The following is a 15,615-nucleotide window of genomic DNA, read 5'->3' as shown; positions in this document are numbered from 1 at the left end:
TTATCTTAAAAACACAATTCCAGAGAAACAGTTTCTGACATAAAATTAATGTGGTTTTAAAACATGATGAAAGTTTTCAAGTCTCTGAACATTAAAATGTTTTATTTTATTTCAACGTATTCAACATTTTTATTGTAATTTTGGTAGTGAGCTATTTTTCACAAATTCTTACATTCTCAGGATCTACTTATACATAACCTAAGAATACCGAATGTGGGTTTGAAATAATAATATTTTATAAAGTAATAAAATTGAAATTAGTGGGAAATAAATATTCCAAATAATTATGAGTTTATTTATATACAGTAAACACAACAGACAAAACATGAAAAAATATTATTTTCAACACTGTTCATATTCACAACACTATATTCAAATTATATGCATATTATAATTTAAGACTTTGTTAATAAATCATGATATAATGTGAATTATTTACTTATAATATCAATATAAAACTTTCTCTTTTTGAATACTTTTGGATAATATTATAAAATTTTAATTTGGAAGTTGCAGACTGTTGGAACAGTGTATTTGTTGTAGTTCCACCACACAGCGTTTTCCTAAACATCAATCAGTAAAAGTCTAAGATTAAGAATGAGTTGACTCTTACCAATCACTTTAACAGGGTTAAGACCACCTCATTCTGAACATCTATCCATCCACTGGAGGAGGAACGTGCATCCAACCCATGTTCCAGTGGATGGATGGACGTGTGGCGTGAGGTGGCCTTTAAGCAGACTGTGGTGAAATAAACTTAAATTTGAACAATATTAAACTTCAAGCACTTTTACACTATTATTTTTGGACATAGAATTCCACATATTCTTTCTGAGTAAATAATGAAGTAAAACATTGAGTTTTTTTCTAAACAACCAATAAAAAAAACACACACACAAAATTTTGGATGTGAATTAATTATATACCTATTTAAAATTATCTCCCCTGATTCTGTGACTAATAATAAGATTGTAAAACTGGTGTAGCATTGTTCTTATGAGGCTAAAATCAACATAGCTTCCAAAACAGCTAACTCATACAGATCAAACAACTTTATGTGCATGTAAATTTAATCAGGATTGAGAATCAAATTTCAAACGTTTTACAGAAAAATGTTTACATAAAAATACAGTTTGTATTTATCCTTAACTTTAACTGTTAACATTTTTAGTTGTTTCAAAATTAATGTAGATAAATTAGATTTCTTGTTGTCACAACCAACAGACATCTTTACTTTATTGAGTTTGCATAAGCACATTATCCTATTTCAAAAATCCACTTTTATGCCCTAAGAGGTTTAAACTTAAACCTAAGAGGTTGATGTCCATTTGTTTAAATATCAAATGAAACTCTAGATAAAGGGTATTTATTTAATAAGGATTTCATTTATACAGGATATTTAATTAGATTTCATGGGGAAGTTGAGTACTTTAAGGCTAAGTACTAGACCTTAGTTTAATTAATGTAAACTACCTCACACACAGCTCAATTAATTAATCTGCAGTCTTAATTACCAATGATACTGCTCTTATGACTAATCCTAAGAATGTAATAAAATTAAGTGATTAAAATAATCTATTAACAAAACTGTAGATGATTCTCAACAAATAAACTTTTTTCTAATAAGAATTTACAGATCATATAAATTTTATAAAATCTGGCGGGAATCCATATCTTAGATGTGCTTCAAAGAGTGAGAAATAAGCTGTTTTTGCTGTGTCCAGATTGCTCATTTTTGTTATTCTTTTTAATACATATAGGCTACTGCTGAGATTTCTGCAGAGTTGCTCTGCATGTGGAGTCCAGGTTAGATTGTTGTCAATGATGATTCCTAGGTAGTTAGCTTCATTTTTCAATTCAATATCTGGCAAGCCGTGTATTACTACGCTTGCTCTTCCTAAGTTCAGTTGTTGGGTTTTGCGTTCATTTAATATAAGATTGTTTTGGTGACAGTATTGCTTTGCCATGTCCAGGGCTACAAAAGGAAGATATTTCAAGTTCTGGTATTTGTTTCTCGGCCACCAGCAAGGCTGTGTCATCAGCATACATCATGACTTGGCAGAACTATTGTAGATATTTTGGGAGGTCATTGGTTAACAGAATAAAAAGCATTGGTCCAAGAACTGAGCCTTGGGGGACACCTCTGTCAATTAAAAGTGGTGGTGATCTAGTTTTATAAATTGTATTGTTTAATGTATATGCTATCTCTACTGTTTGTGATCTGCCTTTTAGATAGCTTCACATCCACTTTCCAGAGATCCCTCTTATCTCCATGTTCTTCATCTTTTCTAATATAAGATCATGCTCCAAGCAATCTAACGCCCTACTGAAATCCAGGAAAAATGCACTGATGGCAGTTCTTTCCTCTATTTCATTCAGCACAAGCTCAGTGAAATTTATTATGGCAGAAGTTGTTGCTCTACCTTTGAGGAACCCATGTTGTTGGCTTGTGATGATGTTGTTTACTGTCATGTGGTTCAAGAGTCTGACAAGGACAATTTTCTCAATTACTTTGGATATTGTTGATAGGAGAGATATGGGGTGGTAGTTATCGATTGAGGTGCTCGGATTCTTTTTGAGTTTAGGAAATACTTTCACTAGTTTTAATGCTTTGGGAAAAATTCCTTGGGTGAAAGATAGGTTTATGATGAATGTAAGTGGAGGTGCAATTTCTTCCTTACAGTGTTTTAGTAGTATGGAGGACACTTCATCAATTCCAGAGGACGGTTTGGATTTAAGAGAAGATGTGGTTTTTGTTACTTCGATGACTGATACTGGTAGAAATGCCAAGTCAGGAACATAGTCAGTTTCTAGCTCATTTGGTTGTGGCCTTTGTTGTATCTGGCCAGCAGCAGTAAAAGTTTTCTCTGCCACTGAGACAAAGTGTTGATTGAAGTGCTGAGCAATTTATAGCGGCTCCTCAATCAGTTCATTTTTGACTAGTACTTGAAGGTTGTTGGAGTCTTTTGTATTTTTACACCTTTTATAGTTGATTACCTCCCAAAGAGCTCTTTGTTTGTTTTCACATTCACATGTAGTTTTGAATGTAGTTCGATGTGTTTTCTTCTCACTTTTCCTTCAGTTTTAAGTCATATTCCCTTTTTCTAGCAGCTGTTTCTGTTTTATTTTCTTCTGAACCATGAAGTAGCATTCTGTCTAGTGCTTGTAAGTAGTTGTGTTTTAGTGTTTATGTATCCTCATCAATCACTACACCAAATTTTCTTTTTTTCTTTGACCTTAATTTTTTGGTAGAACATGCTGTATTCAAGGCTAAAATCAAAGTATTATTAAAGTTGTCACAGGCCTGATCAACTTCTATTTTGTTGTAAACGTCACACCAGGTTACATTTGACAGTATAATTTTTAGTTGATTGAGGTTTTCCTGATTATACTGTCGACGTGTTGAGGATGGGAGTTTCAAGTTCTGGGGTTGGACGTTGATTGTGCTGATTTGCGCTTTGTGATCCGACAGTCCTATAGCGATGACTTCTACATTGATGTCTTTAGAGTTTAAGTTAGAGCATACCATGTCAATAGATGTGGCTAAGGTTAAGGTGACTCTAGTTGGGGGTAGCTCTAGTCTATCGATGTTATGACTGCTCAACATATTTTCTAGTTTGTTTCTGTTTTGGTTTTGTGTCAGCATGTCTATATTTATGTCTCTTATGATGATGGTAGAGCATTTCCATGTTGGTATTTTGTCTAAGGTACTTGAGATTATATTCAGGGCATCTTCAAGGTTCGCACTTGGAGGTCTGTAGACGCCAAGAAGGTATACAGTTTTCTTCTTCATTTTAATATTGACTGCATATTGTTCACAAATCAGTTCTTCAGAGCTTGTGTCTTTACTTTCTACTACATTTCCAAGTGATTCATGAGCGTATACGGCCACTCCTCCTTTTCTCGAAAGCTTTCTGGAAAACCCCTCAATTAATATGTAGTCTCTTAGTTTGGTATGTAGAAGTTGGTAATCTTTTAGACTATGTTCTGTCAAGACTACAATATGAGGTTTTGAGGTGTGAAGTAAGTGGTCAAGCTGGTTTGTCTTGTTCATTAATGAGTCGATATTTTGGTGGAGTATTTTTAGAGGGTTTATACTTTTAGTTTCAGCTGGGAGTTTATGAAGATTCTTGTAAAGGTTTTTGGTTTCAACGGATGTTTCAGTATTGCTTTCTTTCTGTGTGTTGTCTCTAAAAAATTGTGTTTTTTGTTATGATCTGCCATTATGTTATAGTTTACAGCCATATGTTCTTTATAAAATGCTATATTACTGCTAAAGAAGCCATTTAGAGTTTGGTCCTCTGCCAATGTTTTTGAGTTTAGGGGTGGTTTGCAGTTGAGAGCAGATGAAGTTTTTAGACAGTCAGTTAGTCTGCTAGTTTTAAAAGTGGAGTTGGGGTTTGGGTGGTGAACATCTGCCTCCACTACAATGATGTTGAAGTCCTTGTCATCACTTGGAGTGAAGTCCAAACCGTTAACCTGGGATCCTGTTGCCTGTAGGGTTGTCAATTGGCTGGATACCTCTGTCAATGTTGGTGTAGACAGTTTTTTAGTCGGAGGTGAAGACGTTTTTAGACGTTGTTTGGAGTTATTGTTAAGTTGAGCAGCAAGATCCCTAATCTTAAGATCTGCTTCATCTTGCCTCTGTCTTAGCTTAGCTAGTTCCAGGAGAAATGATGAGTTTGACATAGTAGTCAAGGTTTCATTGTATGTTTGGGTTTCTGTTGATTTATAAGATTTTGGGTTTTGCAGTTTGTTGGCACTTTCATGTGAACAATTTTCTCATTATTCATCTTCAAAATTGATGTTTGAAGATTGGTTATCTTTTATGAATATTGTGTGATATTGTGTGAGCAGTTGGTTTTGAGTGTAATCATGGTCTTCAAATTTTTTTTTGTAGTTCTGATTGGTTTTGTTTACTTTTTTCCAATTCTAATAGTGTGTCATGCAGTTTTTCTCGGAGAGTTTCAATTTTTTGTACCTGTGCAAAATGGGTGCCTAGACAACTTACTGATGCTCACAAAGAGGTATTGAAAGGTGAGTTTACACCTGTGAATAGCTGCTCCAAAGCATGGATGGGATGGTTATAAGAAATGTATAACTTTTAAAATTGATGGATATTGTAAATGGTACATATTATATTCTAATATAATTTGAAATAATATTTTTTATGCACACTTGATACAACTGTTGCATGACGCCAATGCTTTACATTGAATCTTGTGGTTTTCATCATTATCTTCTTCTTGATCATTGTTATCATCACTGTGGTTATCGATTTTATCTGAGAAATATTCATACAGTTAGATGGTATTCATACTTGTATTTGACAAGACAAGTTCTTTTTTCTGCTTTTCTTGATCAATGTTCAAAAGTAATTATATTTTCTTCAATGCTTAAGGAGGAAGAGATTCTTGGGATTTGTATCTTTTTGGGCTAAAACAGGCAAGATCAAAATAGAGTGATTTGTGCTGCACAAAATGGCTTTCCATAGTTTAGATAGTTCTATCCAAAATTACGAAGATCTTTATTTTGAATTTTTATTTGGGAGAAGTTCCAGCACTGTCGTCTTCAGCAAATCGTCCTGACATTTCATTTACTTTCATCTTTCTTTTCTCAGTTATTGCTTTAACAATGATGATGTCATAAAGAGTTTCATTGGTCTTCGCTCTTTCTTTAAGTTACTGCGTCATTTTCAAAACAATACGTTGAACTGCTTTCTAAGTTTCAGCAAACATGTATCGTAGGCATTGTAGTCTACTAAAAAAAAACTTAATATTCCTCCACACTTGGGCATCATCTAGATTCTTTGTTTGGAGATAATACATTAGTGGTATAGTGATTTTGAATACTTGTAAGAATATCATGCTAACAAGTATTGTTATAAAATCCAGATGCGCTTCATGCCTCACTGTGGTATTGAAATCAGCTGAATGAGTAATATCGAAGAAAACCAATACCAACTCCAGAAAAATGTGTTTAGGTTTTGTTGTGTTTGAAGACTGTTCTTCAAAACAGGTCCATTCATCTATTCTGTTGAATATTATTGTTGCGGCTTTGCTACCTAGTAGCCTTATGGGTTTGAACTTGAAATCAGGAATTAGCTCCCTGAACTTGTCCAGTCTTTTAACTGAATTCTTTAAAAAAACCTCTGTCTCCTACATCATGCTGAAAAATGACATTGATACAGTGAGGCACTGAGTTGCATCAAATATTACAAGACTTGCGCGTAGCACAAGCCCATTCAGTAGCCTAGAGTCGCAACACTCCTGACCACTCGACAATATCGACAATTTGCCTCAGAATAATCTGATTAAATTGAATTAATTATTGATTTGTTTACTCATGACGGTGTTAATTATGCTGTTAATTGAGATCAATGGAATCAAGTTAACTGTTCAATATTGGTATTCTGACTGTAAAATTTGTCAAATTTTGGAATAGGAGGAGATATTTTCCAAGCTTTTCCTAAATTTTCCAAGCTGGAGAACACACTGGGATATGTCCCAATTTCTCAACCTCTATACGGCACAGCTCACGAAAGAAAAACTTTAGAAACTGGGTTTGAGATCCTTCCACATCTTTCCTACAGCCCTGACCTCTTCCCATAAGACTTCCATCTGTTTGGATCTCTTTAAAAGGGTCTAAAAGGGAAACATTTTCATTGATTCAAGGCGTCAAAAATCAGGTGCAAAAGTCGCTTTGAGATCAACCCAAAGAATTTTATGCCAAGGGCATTTACAAATTAACAGGAAGATTGGACAGGTGTATAAGTGTTGCTAGGGACTATGTTAAAAAGTAACCAAAGGTTAGTACTGATTGAATAAACTGTTTGTTAACTGTTGATTGTTAATATGTCCCGTTACTTATTGAATGACCCTCGTAATTATTAAATAAGCTCTTTAATGATGATTTTGTGTTCTAGAAATTCGAAAGATAACTAAATCCATTAGTTATGTGTCTGAACATAAGTATATGTTCAAACCATGGAAAAGGAAGCTTTCAGTCCATACCACCCTGGAGGAGGGGGAGTCAGTTGTGAAAACAAGAGTGGATGTCACCTCTATTACTATAAGAGAAACACACACACTGCCACCTATATCTTCCCACAGTAAAAGTAGCTCCCTTCTTCATTTAGATCTTTAACATAAATCATCAGGAGAATTGAGCTATCAATAAAATACTCATAGAATCAGAAAGGTTGACAGTTTTTAAACAAACCTTTTGAATACTAAATCCGAGAACAGTCTTCATGTACATTGGTCCTGGAATGATGAAAGTGTAATGGACCCAGATACGGCCAAACGTTGTGATTCCTATGGCCCAAGCAGGTAAGGATGTCATTATAGCTCTCCAAGGTACCTTCATTGACTGAAACAGAACATTATTCATGTAAATCGGTCCTGAGATAATGAAATTGTAATAAACCCAGATATATCCAAACATAGTGATTTTTATAAGCCAGATAGTTAAGGATATCATTATAGCTCTCTAAAATGCCGTTATTGATTGAAAAATAACTGTTTTCATGTACATTAATCTGGAATGAAAAAGTGTTATGGACCCAGATATATTCAAATTATTTACTTCCTATAACCAAGGCAGACAATAGCTTGTTCATTAAAGTTCATTATAGCTCCTCCAGGTACCTTCATTAACTGAAAGAAAACAGATTTTGTGTACATTGACCTTGGAATGCAAGTTTACTTCTTTGTATGGAAGTTTACGTAGAAAACTAAATATTAGTTTGGTTTGAAAACTAAACTATAAATTTGTAATTATTAAAAGTAAGATGGATATTTATTACAGCCAATTAGTCTGCCCATTCCCAGATACAAATGTTTATCAGTAATACAGTTTTAAGGTTTTAAAGCTTCCTTTGATAAATCCAAGCTTCTAAACAATAACAGAGTATGTTTTATATGTATGTCACTGGCATGGCACTAGTTCATCAAACACCTACTATGAATTTTTAAAAGCTCAAAAATTGCACAGAAATATAAATTCTAAACAAAGAATGAAAACAATGCCAGTTCACTTACTTGTCCACCTTGAACTGCTGAGCCGATGTTAGCTTGAATATATTCCAGCTCCTGTTTAGAGATGCGTGGATGTTTCTGTGGAGCATCAAACGCGAAGAAGTACCAGAAGATACACCAGAGGGCCCCCAGAGAGCCCGTGGTGTAGAACACGACCCGCCACCCGGAGTAGGCTATGAGGAATCCAGCCAACGGGTACGTTAACCCGATGCCAAAACTGAATCCTGTGTCAAATCACAAACATTGGTTACTTAGAGTGTGGTTTCCAATATTTTGAAATGAAACAGTTGGTGATTGGATTACTAAACAAAGTATGTATGTCATTTGTAAAAATAATTTTAGCAAGGTATGATTTGTTTAAAAGCAGTTGATAACATTTAGTTTTAAAACACAGAGTATTAAAGATATGCAACTATACAGATCAAACAAGTATATCAAATTTAATAAGTTCACACACACTCCAAGAAAAATAACAAATTTTTTAATTTTACTCAGCAGTAGTTTAATTCTGGAAAATATAATTAAAAGTGCCATATTTATGTACATAATAACTCAATTCATATCGGTACCAGTGTTCAAAATTAATAACTGTTCAAATTTTCATATAATAGGAAAAATGTTAAGACTTTTTAACTACGTAAAACAAAATTTGCTGTTTATATATAAATTAATAATAATGTTAAGTACACTTCAACCAAATATGATATCAACAAATTCATTCAGATATGTAAGCTATTATCGAGTGAAAGTAGTATAGAGTGAAATATCTAATTTAATCATAACAGTCTTATTTTACCTCCATCTACTAATGAAAAACAAATGTGACTAAAAGTTTGATGTGTTATACATAAAGGTAAAACAAAATAAGAACCTTGGAATGATGACATAAATCGACTGCGTTCAATGGCGGGGATCCACTGACCAACAATGGCGTACATGGCAGGCCAGGTGAGGCCCTAAAAATAAAAGTATACATGGTACACATTTTCTAAAACTATTTGAAGAACTGCATGAAGTCGTAAGATTCTTCCCCTGAAATATAAACTTTGAAAATTCTAGTTGCTCAAACATTCTACGAAATTTATTAGTTTGTATGAATTCTTTTGACAATTTTATGACCATTCCAAACAAATCTCACCTGGGTACATCTTAGTATTTTGTTACCCTAGTGAGAATTTGAAAATTGTACCTTCAAAAATATGTTCATCAAAACATTCTCAAAATCCTTTCTCATGATTTTCCTCCTGTACCATAATAATAGCTGGAATTGGTACAGGTTGAAATAGTTGAGAATGCTACTAATCTTTTGGTCCCTGTAACCAACTTCTATGTAAAAAAAGGTTGAAATAACCTAAAGCTTCAATTTCTATCAGAGGAAATATGATGAAGAGCCCTCATTTTGTTAAACACATGAGATAGAGTTGGACTTTAGTACAAATTCAATAGGAAACAGAAAAAGGGGATTTTAAGAAAAATTAACAATAAAAAAAATGTTTGAATAGATATGATATGAAATCCTTCCAAATAATATAAATATAAATAAATAATGTAATACAATCAGTAGGAGTAAATTCCTTAAGTAATTTAATTCCTACATTGAAGGTTATCAGAAAAAAATTATAAAAGAAAATATAGGCTTCAAACTGAAATATACTTTTGAAGACTGCAGTCCGAATTAACCAGAAAATAATTGAGGTGTAAATACCAAACTTCTTTATATTCTTATTGTTATTTAGTATTTACAGTGTTCTTGTGTTGTTGAGTTTCATTACAAAAATTACCTTTATTGCTATTTTTTAAAACAGATCTATACAAATTCAAAAAAGTATTTATTGGGTACTTGTCATTGGTGAAAATGTATTTTCTTTACTTATTTTTACAAAACTAGTTTAAGACAGTTACATAAATATTGTGTGTTATATAATTGATACATATCTTAAAATGTTGTTACAATTATTAACTTTTGCTGATATTATAGAATTGTGGGTTAAACACGTTTAACTAATGAGTTCAGAGAATATAAAATAACATAATACGCAGTAGAACAATTGTTTAGTTTTACCAACAATAAAAATCAGCCTTATATTATTTAATTCTGGGTACTGACAGAATTGTTTGGTAGAATACTGTACTGACAGAACTAATAAAGTATTCAGAAAATCTAGAGTATCTAATGCTGCAGAAAAAATGCTCCCATATTAATAATAATTATCTACTAATAAAAGTATACATGTTGTAACTTATTCTGGCAGTCTGTCACTAGAGTTTGGCTTGGTGTCTCTCGCACACATACAAACTTACTCATTGTTACTCCTACTTATAGCCAAAACTTTGTTTCTTCTAATATGTCATGTAGTGAAGTAAATAGAATTGTGATACAGTTAGATAGAAATGATACCAATAGATTGGCAACATTTATAGCCCACATTTCTGAAAGTTACAAACATTGAAGGGTTAAAACCCCTTAGTAGCATACGAAAAATAATTCAAATATTTTGTTTGGACAGTATTCTAATGCAATTATGAGGGAAGATTATCTATTCTCAACTAACTAAAATTACTAACAGTATAGAAATAAAAATAAAACTGACGTTATAAACATGTCTTGAACTAAAATCTATTAATTTAAAAGATTAAAGAAAAATCTGTTGACACTAACATGCTATGAACAAAACCTGGTCTTTACAGGGTACATGTGAGTCTTTCGTCTGGTACTAAACTGTCTGGTTCAAATAAAAGCTCAGATGATATTGAAAATAGAATAAGATTGACAACACAGAGGATGTACACTAAACATTTACATAAACTACTTGGTACTGTATTAAAAAACAATTGAAGTAAATCAGGGAAAAATTTGTAAGTCAGACCCGGTAGGAAATACCTATTAAGCTGAAGAGATTGAGGACATCTCAATCCCTTAACTACAAGGAGCACACTATCTCAACAAATGAAACTGGAGACAACCTAAATAGAAGAAAAAGAACTGGATACTCAGTAATAAATAAATAAATAAAACAGATAAACTCAGACAGCTAGTAGATGTTGATGTTAAATTAATTATTAACCTTTCCTTTAACTCAGTTTTTATGTTATAAAATATTAAAAATAAGTAAAAAGTGACAACTATGGTATAAAAATACTACAAATTATGTCTTATATTAAATTTTATATGTTAGTGGTAGAAATCCATGATATATATATATATATAACTTCAGCAATAATGTTAGCCAGTTCTGCATAAACATGAATTCCACAATAACTGCTATGTTCTGATTTCCAAACAGTAAAAGAATTTATGTCATTAAAACTATTATCTCTACACTAACAAATCTGTGCAGCAGTTGTACTTGAGTGTCTAAATCTTGTTTAGCTCTATATTTTCCTCTGATTCATTACATGATTGCAGATAAAATAAATCTAATGTTTAGCTTTAGCTTTAATCCTGTCTAAAATATGTATACATTACAAGTTTTACAAATCATCACGTGAAACAATTTTGTCCTTAAAAATTCTACTGTGTAATTAGGATTGGAAAAATAAAATATGAAACAATTACAGAAATGTTATGCAATGTCCTAAGTCAGGGGCGCACCCAGAATTTTGGTTTGGGGGGGGGCTTCGGCTTCCCAAGTATAAAATGTACGCCTATAGTTTTCCATTACATGACCTTCAATGACCAGTAATATATAATTAGTTGGCCTATAACATATCGAACTACAATAATGTAACATTTGGTACATCACTGTATTACATGATCATTAGATAATTGAGTAAGCTAAAACCAACTGTCTGTGGCCTGTTTCATAATCAACTACAAGTTAATCTTATTAGAGAAAAATTTAAGTTAATAGGCTACTATTACATTTAAACCAGCTTTTAGCTCAATTAAAAACCTTATTAAAATTACAAGTTAAAGCTTTATATTGATTTTTATTATGAAATGTCATCCTGGAATAAGTTGGACTGTCATTAATTAGTTTTTAAGTTTTCAAGGAAAGAAATAATACATTTAAATTACAAATGTAAATTTAATGATTACAAAATGAGATGTAAGTTAAAGTTAAAAATATTTACAAGACAAAAATCTAGACGTCTGGTCGATTTTTTGAGAACAGAAACTACCTCTGTATTGGTCACTTCTATTTCACGGTGAATATTCAAAGCCGCCAGTCCACTCAGTCTGTTAGCACCCATGGTATTCCTTAGATAGGTTCTTGAGTCTACGTAATGTTGAGAACGACCTTTCTGCTGTACTCGTAGTTACAGGGATAGTGCACAATATTTTCAACAATATGTGGATGTTAGGAAACATGTCCTTATCACACAAGTTCAACAAATCAATTACATTTCTTGGTGTGTTGGTGTGGGTCTTAAAGCTGTTGTGCCACAACTCAAACTCGGCTTTTGAGCAGGCTTTCGTTGTTCCCACCACTTTCAATTATGTCATTTTTATAAAAAACAACACAGCTGCAGATAATTAAGTTTTGAGGTTTTCTTCCTTTCCACGTGATCCATCGGCTGTAGGCATCAGACACTCAAACCCCTTCAATATGTCTTTATGTTTCATGAATCGGGATTCCAAAGAACTTATCAAAGATTCAATCCAAGGGATGAAAAATAGATCGCCGGTAGTACACTTCAGGCGTATCTGCTGGTGTGTTGTTTCTATTTTGTTGTCTGCCAACTGTTCGGGGCATGGAGATTTTACATCCAAAGTTGTTGGCCATATGGGTAGCCTCTTCAAAACAAGGAGTGAAACTCTTCATCCGCATTTGTTCTTATGGATTTTAGGCTTTCAAGTACAGTTTCAGCATGTGTGATTGCAGAAGATAGTTCCAAATCACTTCCTTGCAGCTTTTTTTGCTTAGGTTTACAGTGTAACCAAGGAGCTTGTCTGATGCCAAGAGAGAAATGATGAATTCGCCTTGAAGTAAAGAGCTGAGTAAAATAAGAGTTCCAGAAGAAGAGTCTCTATCACTCCAGTTTTTTATTTCCTCCAACGCTACTTCAACTGGTTGAAGAAGCTCCTTCATGACAAAGACGGCATCATGCCTTTGCACCCATCTTGTTGGACAAAGTTGTAGCAGTTTTTTCCTGTTGGTTTCAACATTTATCTCCGATGCAATACACTGTTGTAAAACGGCTTGTCTTTTAGGAGTGTTGAAAAAATTATACACCCTCTCTACTATTCCGAAACAGTTTCTGATAGGTGCAACTTCAGAAGCGTTTGATAATGCCAGATTAAGGCTATGAGAAGCGCAATGCACAAATATTGCTGTGGGGTGAGCTTCTTTGGATACAGGCTTGGGTCCCATTAAACTTCCCACTCATGGCAGCCGCTCCATCGTACCCCTGGCCACGTAGGTTATTTGACGTCAATGTTACTATCTTCAAGTCCTTTTATTACAGTTTTTGCCAACTCCCTACCGGTTGTGGAGGTTAGTGGCATGAACTTGAGAAATTGCTCACATATTTGGTAATTATTTGATGCATCAGAATCTACGTATCGTAGACACAACGAAAACTGTTCAATTGTTGAAACATCGGACGTTTCATCTGCGAGAATACTAAAAAAACTTAGCCTCTTTAACTTTAGTTGCTATTTTTTTCAGTTATGATCTGGTTACAAGCATCAATTATTTGGTTTTGGAAGTTCCAACTTATGTACGTAGCATTTTTTCCACATGATTCAAAGTGTTTTTTTAAATCTTGATCCCCCGCTTCAATTCTGGCTCTAAGCAGTGCTCTAAAGTTACCCTCATTCTCGGCAGGTCTACGATTTATATCAAACTCGCCATAATCTCTATGGCCCCTAAGAGCAATATTTTGCCTTCCACACAAAATAATAGTGTCTATTATCGGAAGGATTCTTTTCACGTTGTTTTGGGCTTGGAAGGTCTTTCCCTTTATCAAGGGATTTGTCGATTGATTTGATTTCACTATCCATTACTCTTTTAAAGTTAGCTGCGCTTACACAAGAGTCCTTGTGGTACTGTGAGGCTGCATGCTTTTCAAATTTTTCTAATGCTTTTTTTCCAGTTAGAAAAACCTTCCTCAACAAGTTGGCCAGTATGTTGAGCGTTACTCTTGCCTACTTCTTTTTTGGAAAAAAAAGCATACAATGAACACAGTATGCAGAGTCTTCAATTCCAGAATAAGACAGCCAAGTATATTTATTTAGCCATGAAAAACAAAAAATTTTCGTTGTTGAGTCCCGTACGTTCTGTAAGGAAAGTTAAAACTACTTTGAGGGACCCATCTGTCATTCAACACTTTTAACTTTTCACTGTCTGTCAATTTTTTTTGTTTTAAACAAAGCAATGTCTAAGTTATTTTGACTTACATCGGACTGCAGAGTTCTTACGTTAGCTCCCGAGACATCCTCCAACACAAACTCAGGCTGTTCAGCACATGTAGGCAGCTCCTTACTTGCCGAAATATTTTTGTGGCATTTCAACGGTTTAAAATAGTTTTGTATACTAGCTTTTCTTTTATCACCCATAACTTACTAGACTACTGTCCAACCAATTTGTCAGACCTAGACCACAAACACAGCTTGAACTTGACAGCCAGACAACCCATAACACACACTATACTGCAATTCGATAAAACTACGACTGTCAACTGGACAAAAGACAAATTCACTGCCGGGGCGGGCACGGGCGCGCGTCTGGTGAGAGTTGTGGAAACTAGAGCTGGTCGCCCATGGCAACGGCACGTAGTCATCGCCATAGAGCAGGATGGAATGGAGGGAGCTACACAGCAGCGCAGGCAGTTATACTGTGAATACATACGTCTAAATATTTGTTTCACAACTCTTGATTTCTATGATTTAATCTGTGTTACTTTAATAAATAGGTTTAACGTTACCATTCATTATAGTTTATAAAAGTACGATAAAACATATATGATGATACATAACGAATGATTAGTCACATACAGTATTTATTAGTCGGATATATCAGGTCCTTGGGGGGGCTTAAGCCCCCAAAGCCCCCCCTGGGTGCGCCACTGTCCTAAGTTGTCTTTCCATTAGTGAGCAGAAATTTAAAAGTAAATAAACCAATAGATCATAATGCAATACTTGTGTAAGAATCACAATATGATGGTTGCAGTACAGATGTTTGCTCTTTGATGGTAATAGACAAAATCATAATGGGGTACAAGTACCATCTGAATGAATCATCATTCAACATATTTGTAAGAATGCCTTCTTTATATTAACACTAAAAGGGAGTAGTAAATACGTTGTACGGAAAAATTGTAGAGTTGAGTACCAGAAAAATTGTCTGCTAGTGCTGTTATATACTTACTACCACTTTTATTCCGATGAAACTCCAAAACACAATTGCAACAGCAACTACCGGTACTACTTTTATTTATTAACCACCCAGTGTAAACTGATATGCCCACTATTTACAGATTAAACAGAAACTATCATTACCACCTCTTGGTGAACTTCCCATATGAAAACCACTTATCTTAAACAAATGATTTAATATTTACAATTTTTTAACATCTTGGACAGTGTATTAAAAAAAAAGCTTTGGTTTATATGAATAAAATGACAAGGACA

The 15,615-nt window shown here is 33.8% G+C and overlaps 1 protein-coding gene across 5 annotated transcripts in view; it reads right to left on the bottom strand.

Annotated features, from left to right (window-relative positions):
• The window catches only part of LOC124362863 (sialin-like), a 136,917-nt gene that overhangs the window by 9,183 nt on the left and 112,119 nt on the right, over nt 1-15,615 (bottom strand). For all 5 annotated transcript variants that reach the window (XM_046817728.1, XM_046817726.1, XM_046817725.1 and 2 more), the window contains 3 exons: nt 8,911-8,995; nt 8,043-8,263; nt 7,222-7,371 (listed from right to left, as the gene is read on the bottom strand). In XM_046817728.1, coding sequence (XP_046673684.1) covers nt 7,222-7,371; nt 8,043-8,263; nt 8,911-8,995 — 456 coding nt within the window. The remainder of the gene's footprint in view (nt 1-7,221; nt 7,372-8,042; nt 8,264-8,910; nt 8,996-15,615) is intronic.

This window comes from Homalodisca vitripennis, chromosome 5, assembly GCF_021130785.1.
Source record: "Homalodisca vitripennis isolate AUS2020 chromosome 5, UT_GWSS_2.1, whole genome shotgun sequence".
NCBI classification, from domain to species: Eukaryota; Metazoa; Arthropoda; class Insecta; order Hemiptera; family Cicadellidae; genus Homalodisca; species Homalodisca vitripennis.
The sequence above is the reverse complement of the archived record's forward strand: the minus strand, read 5'-3'. Positions and strand labels throughout refer to the sequence as shown.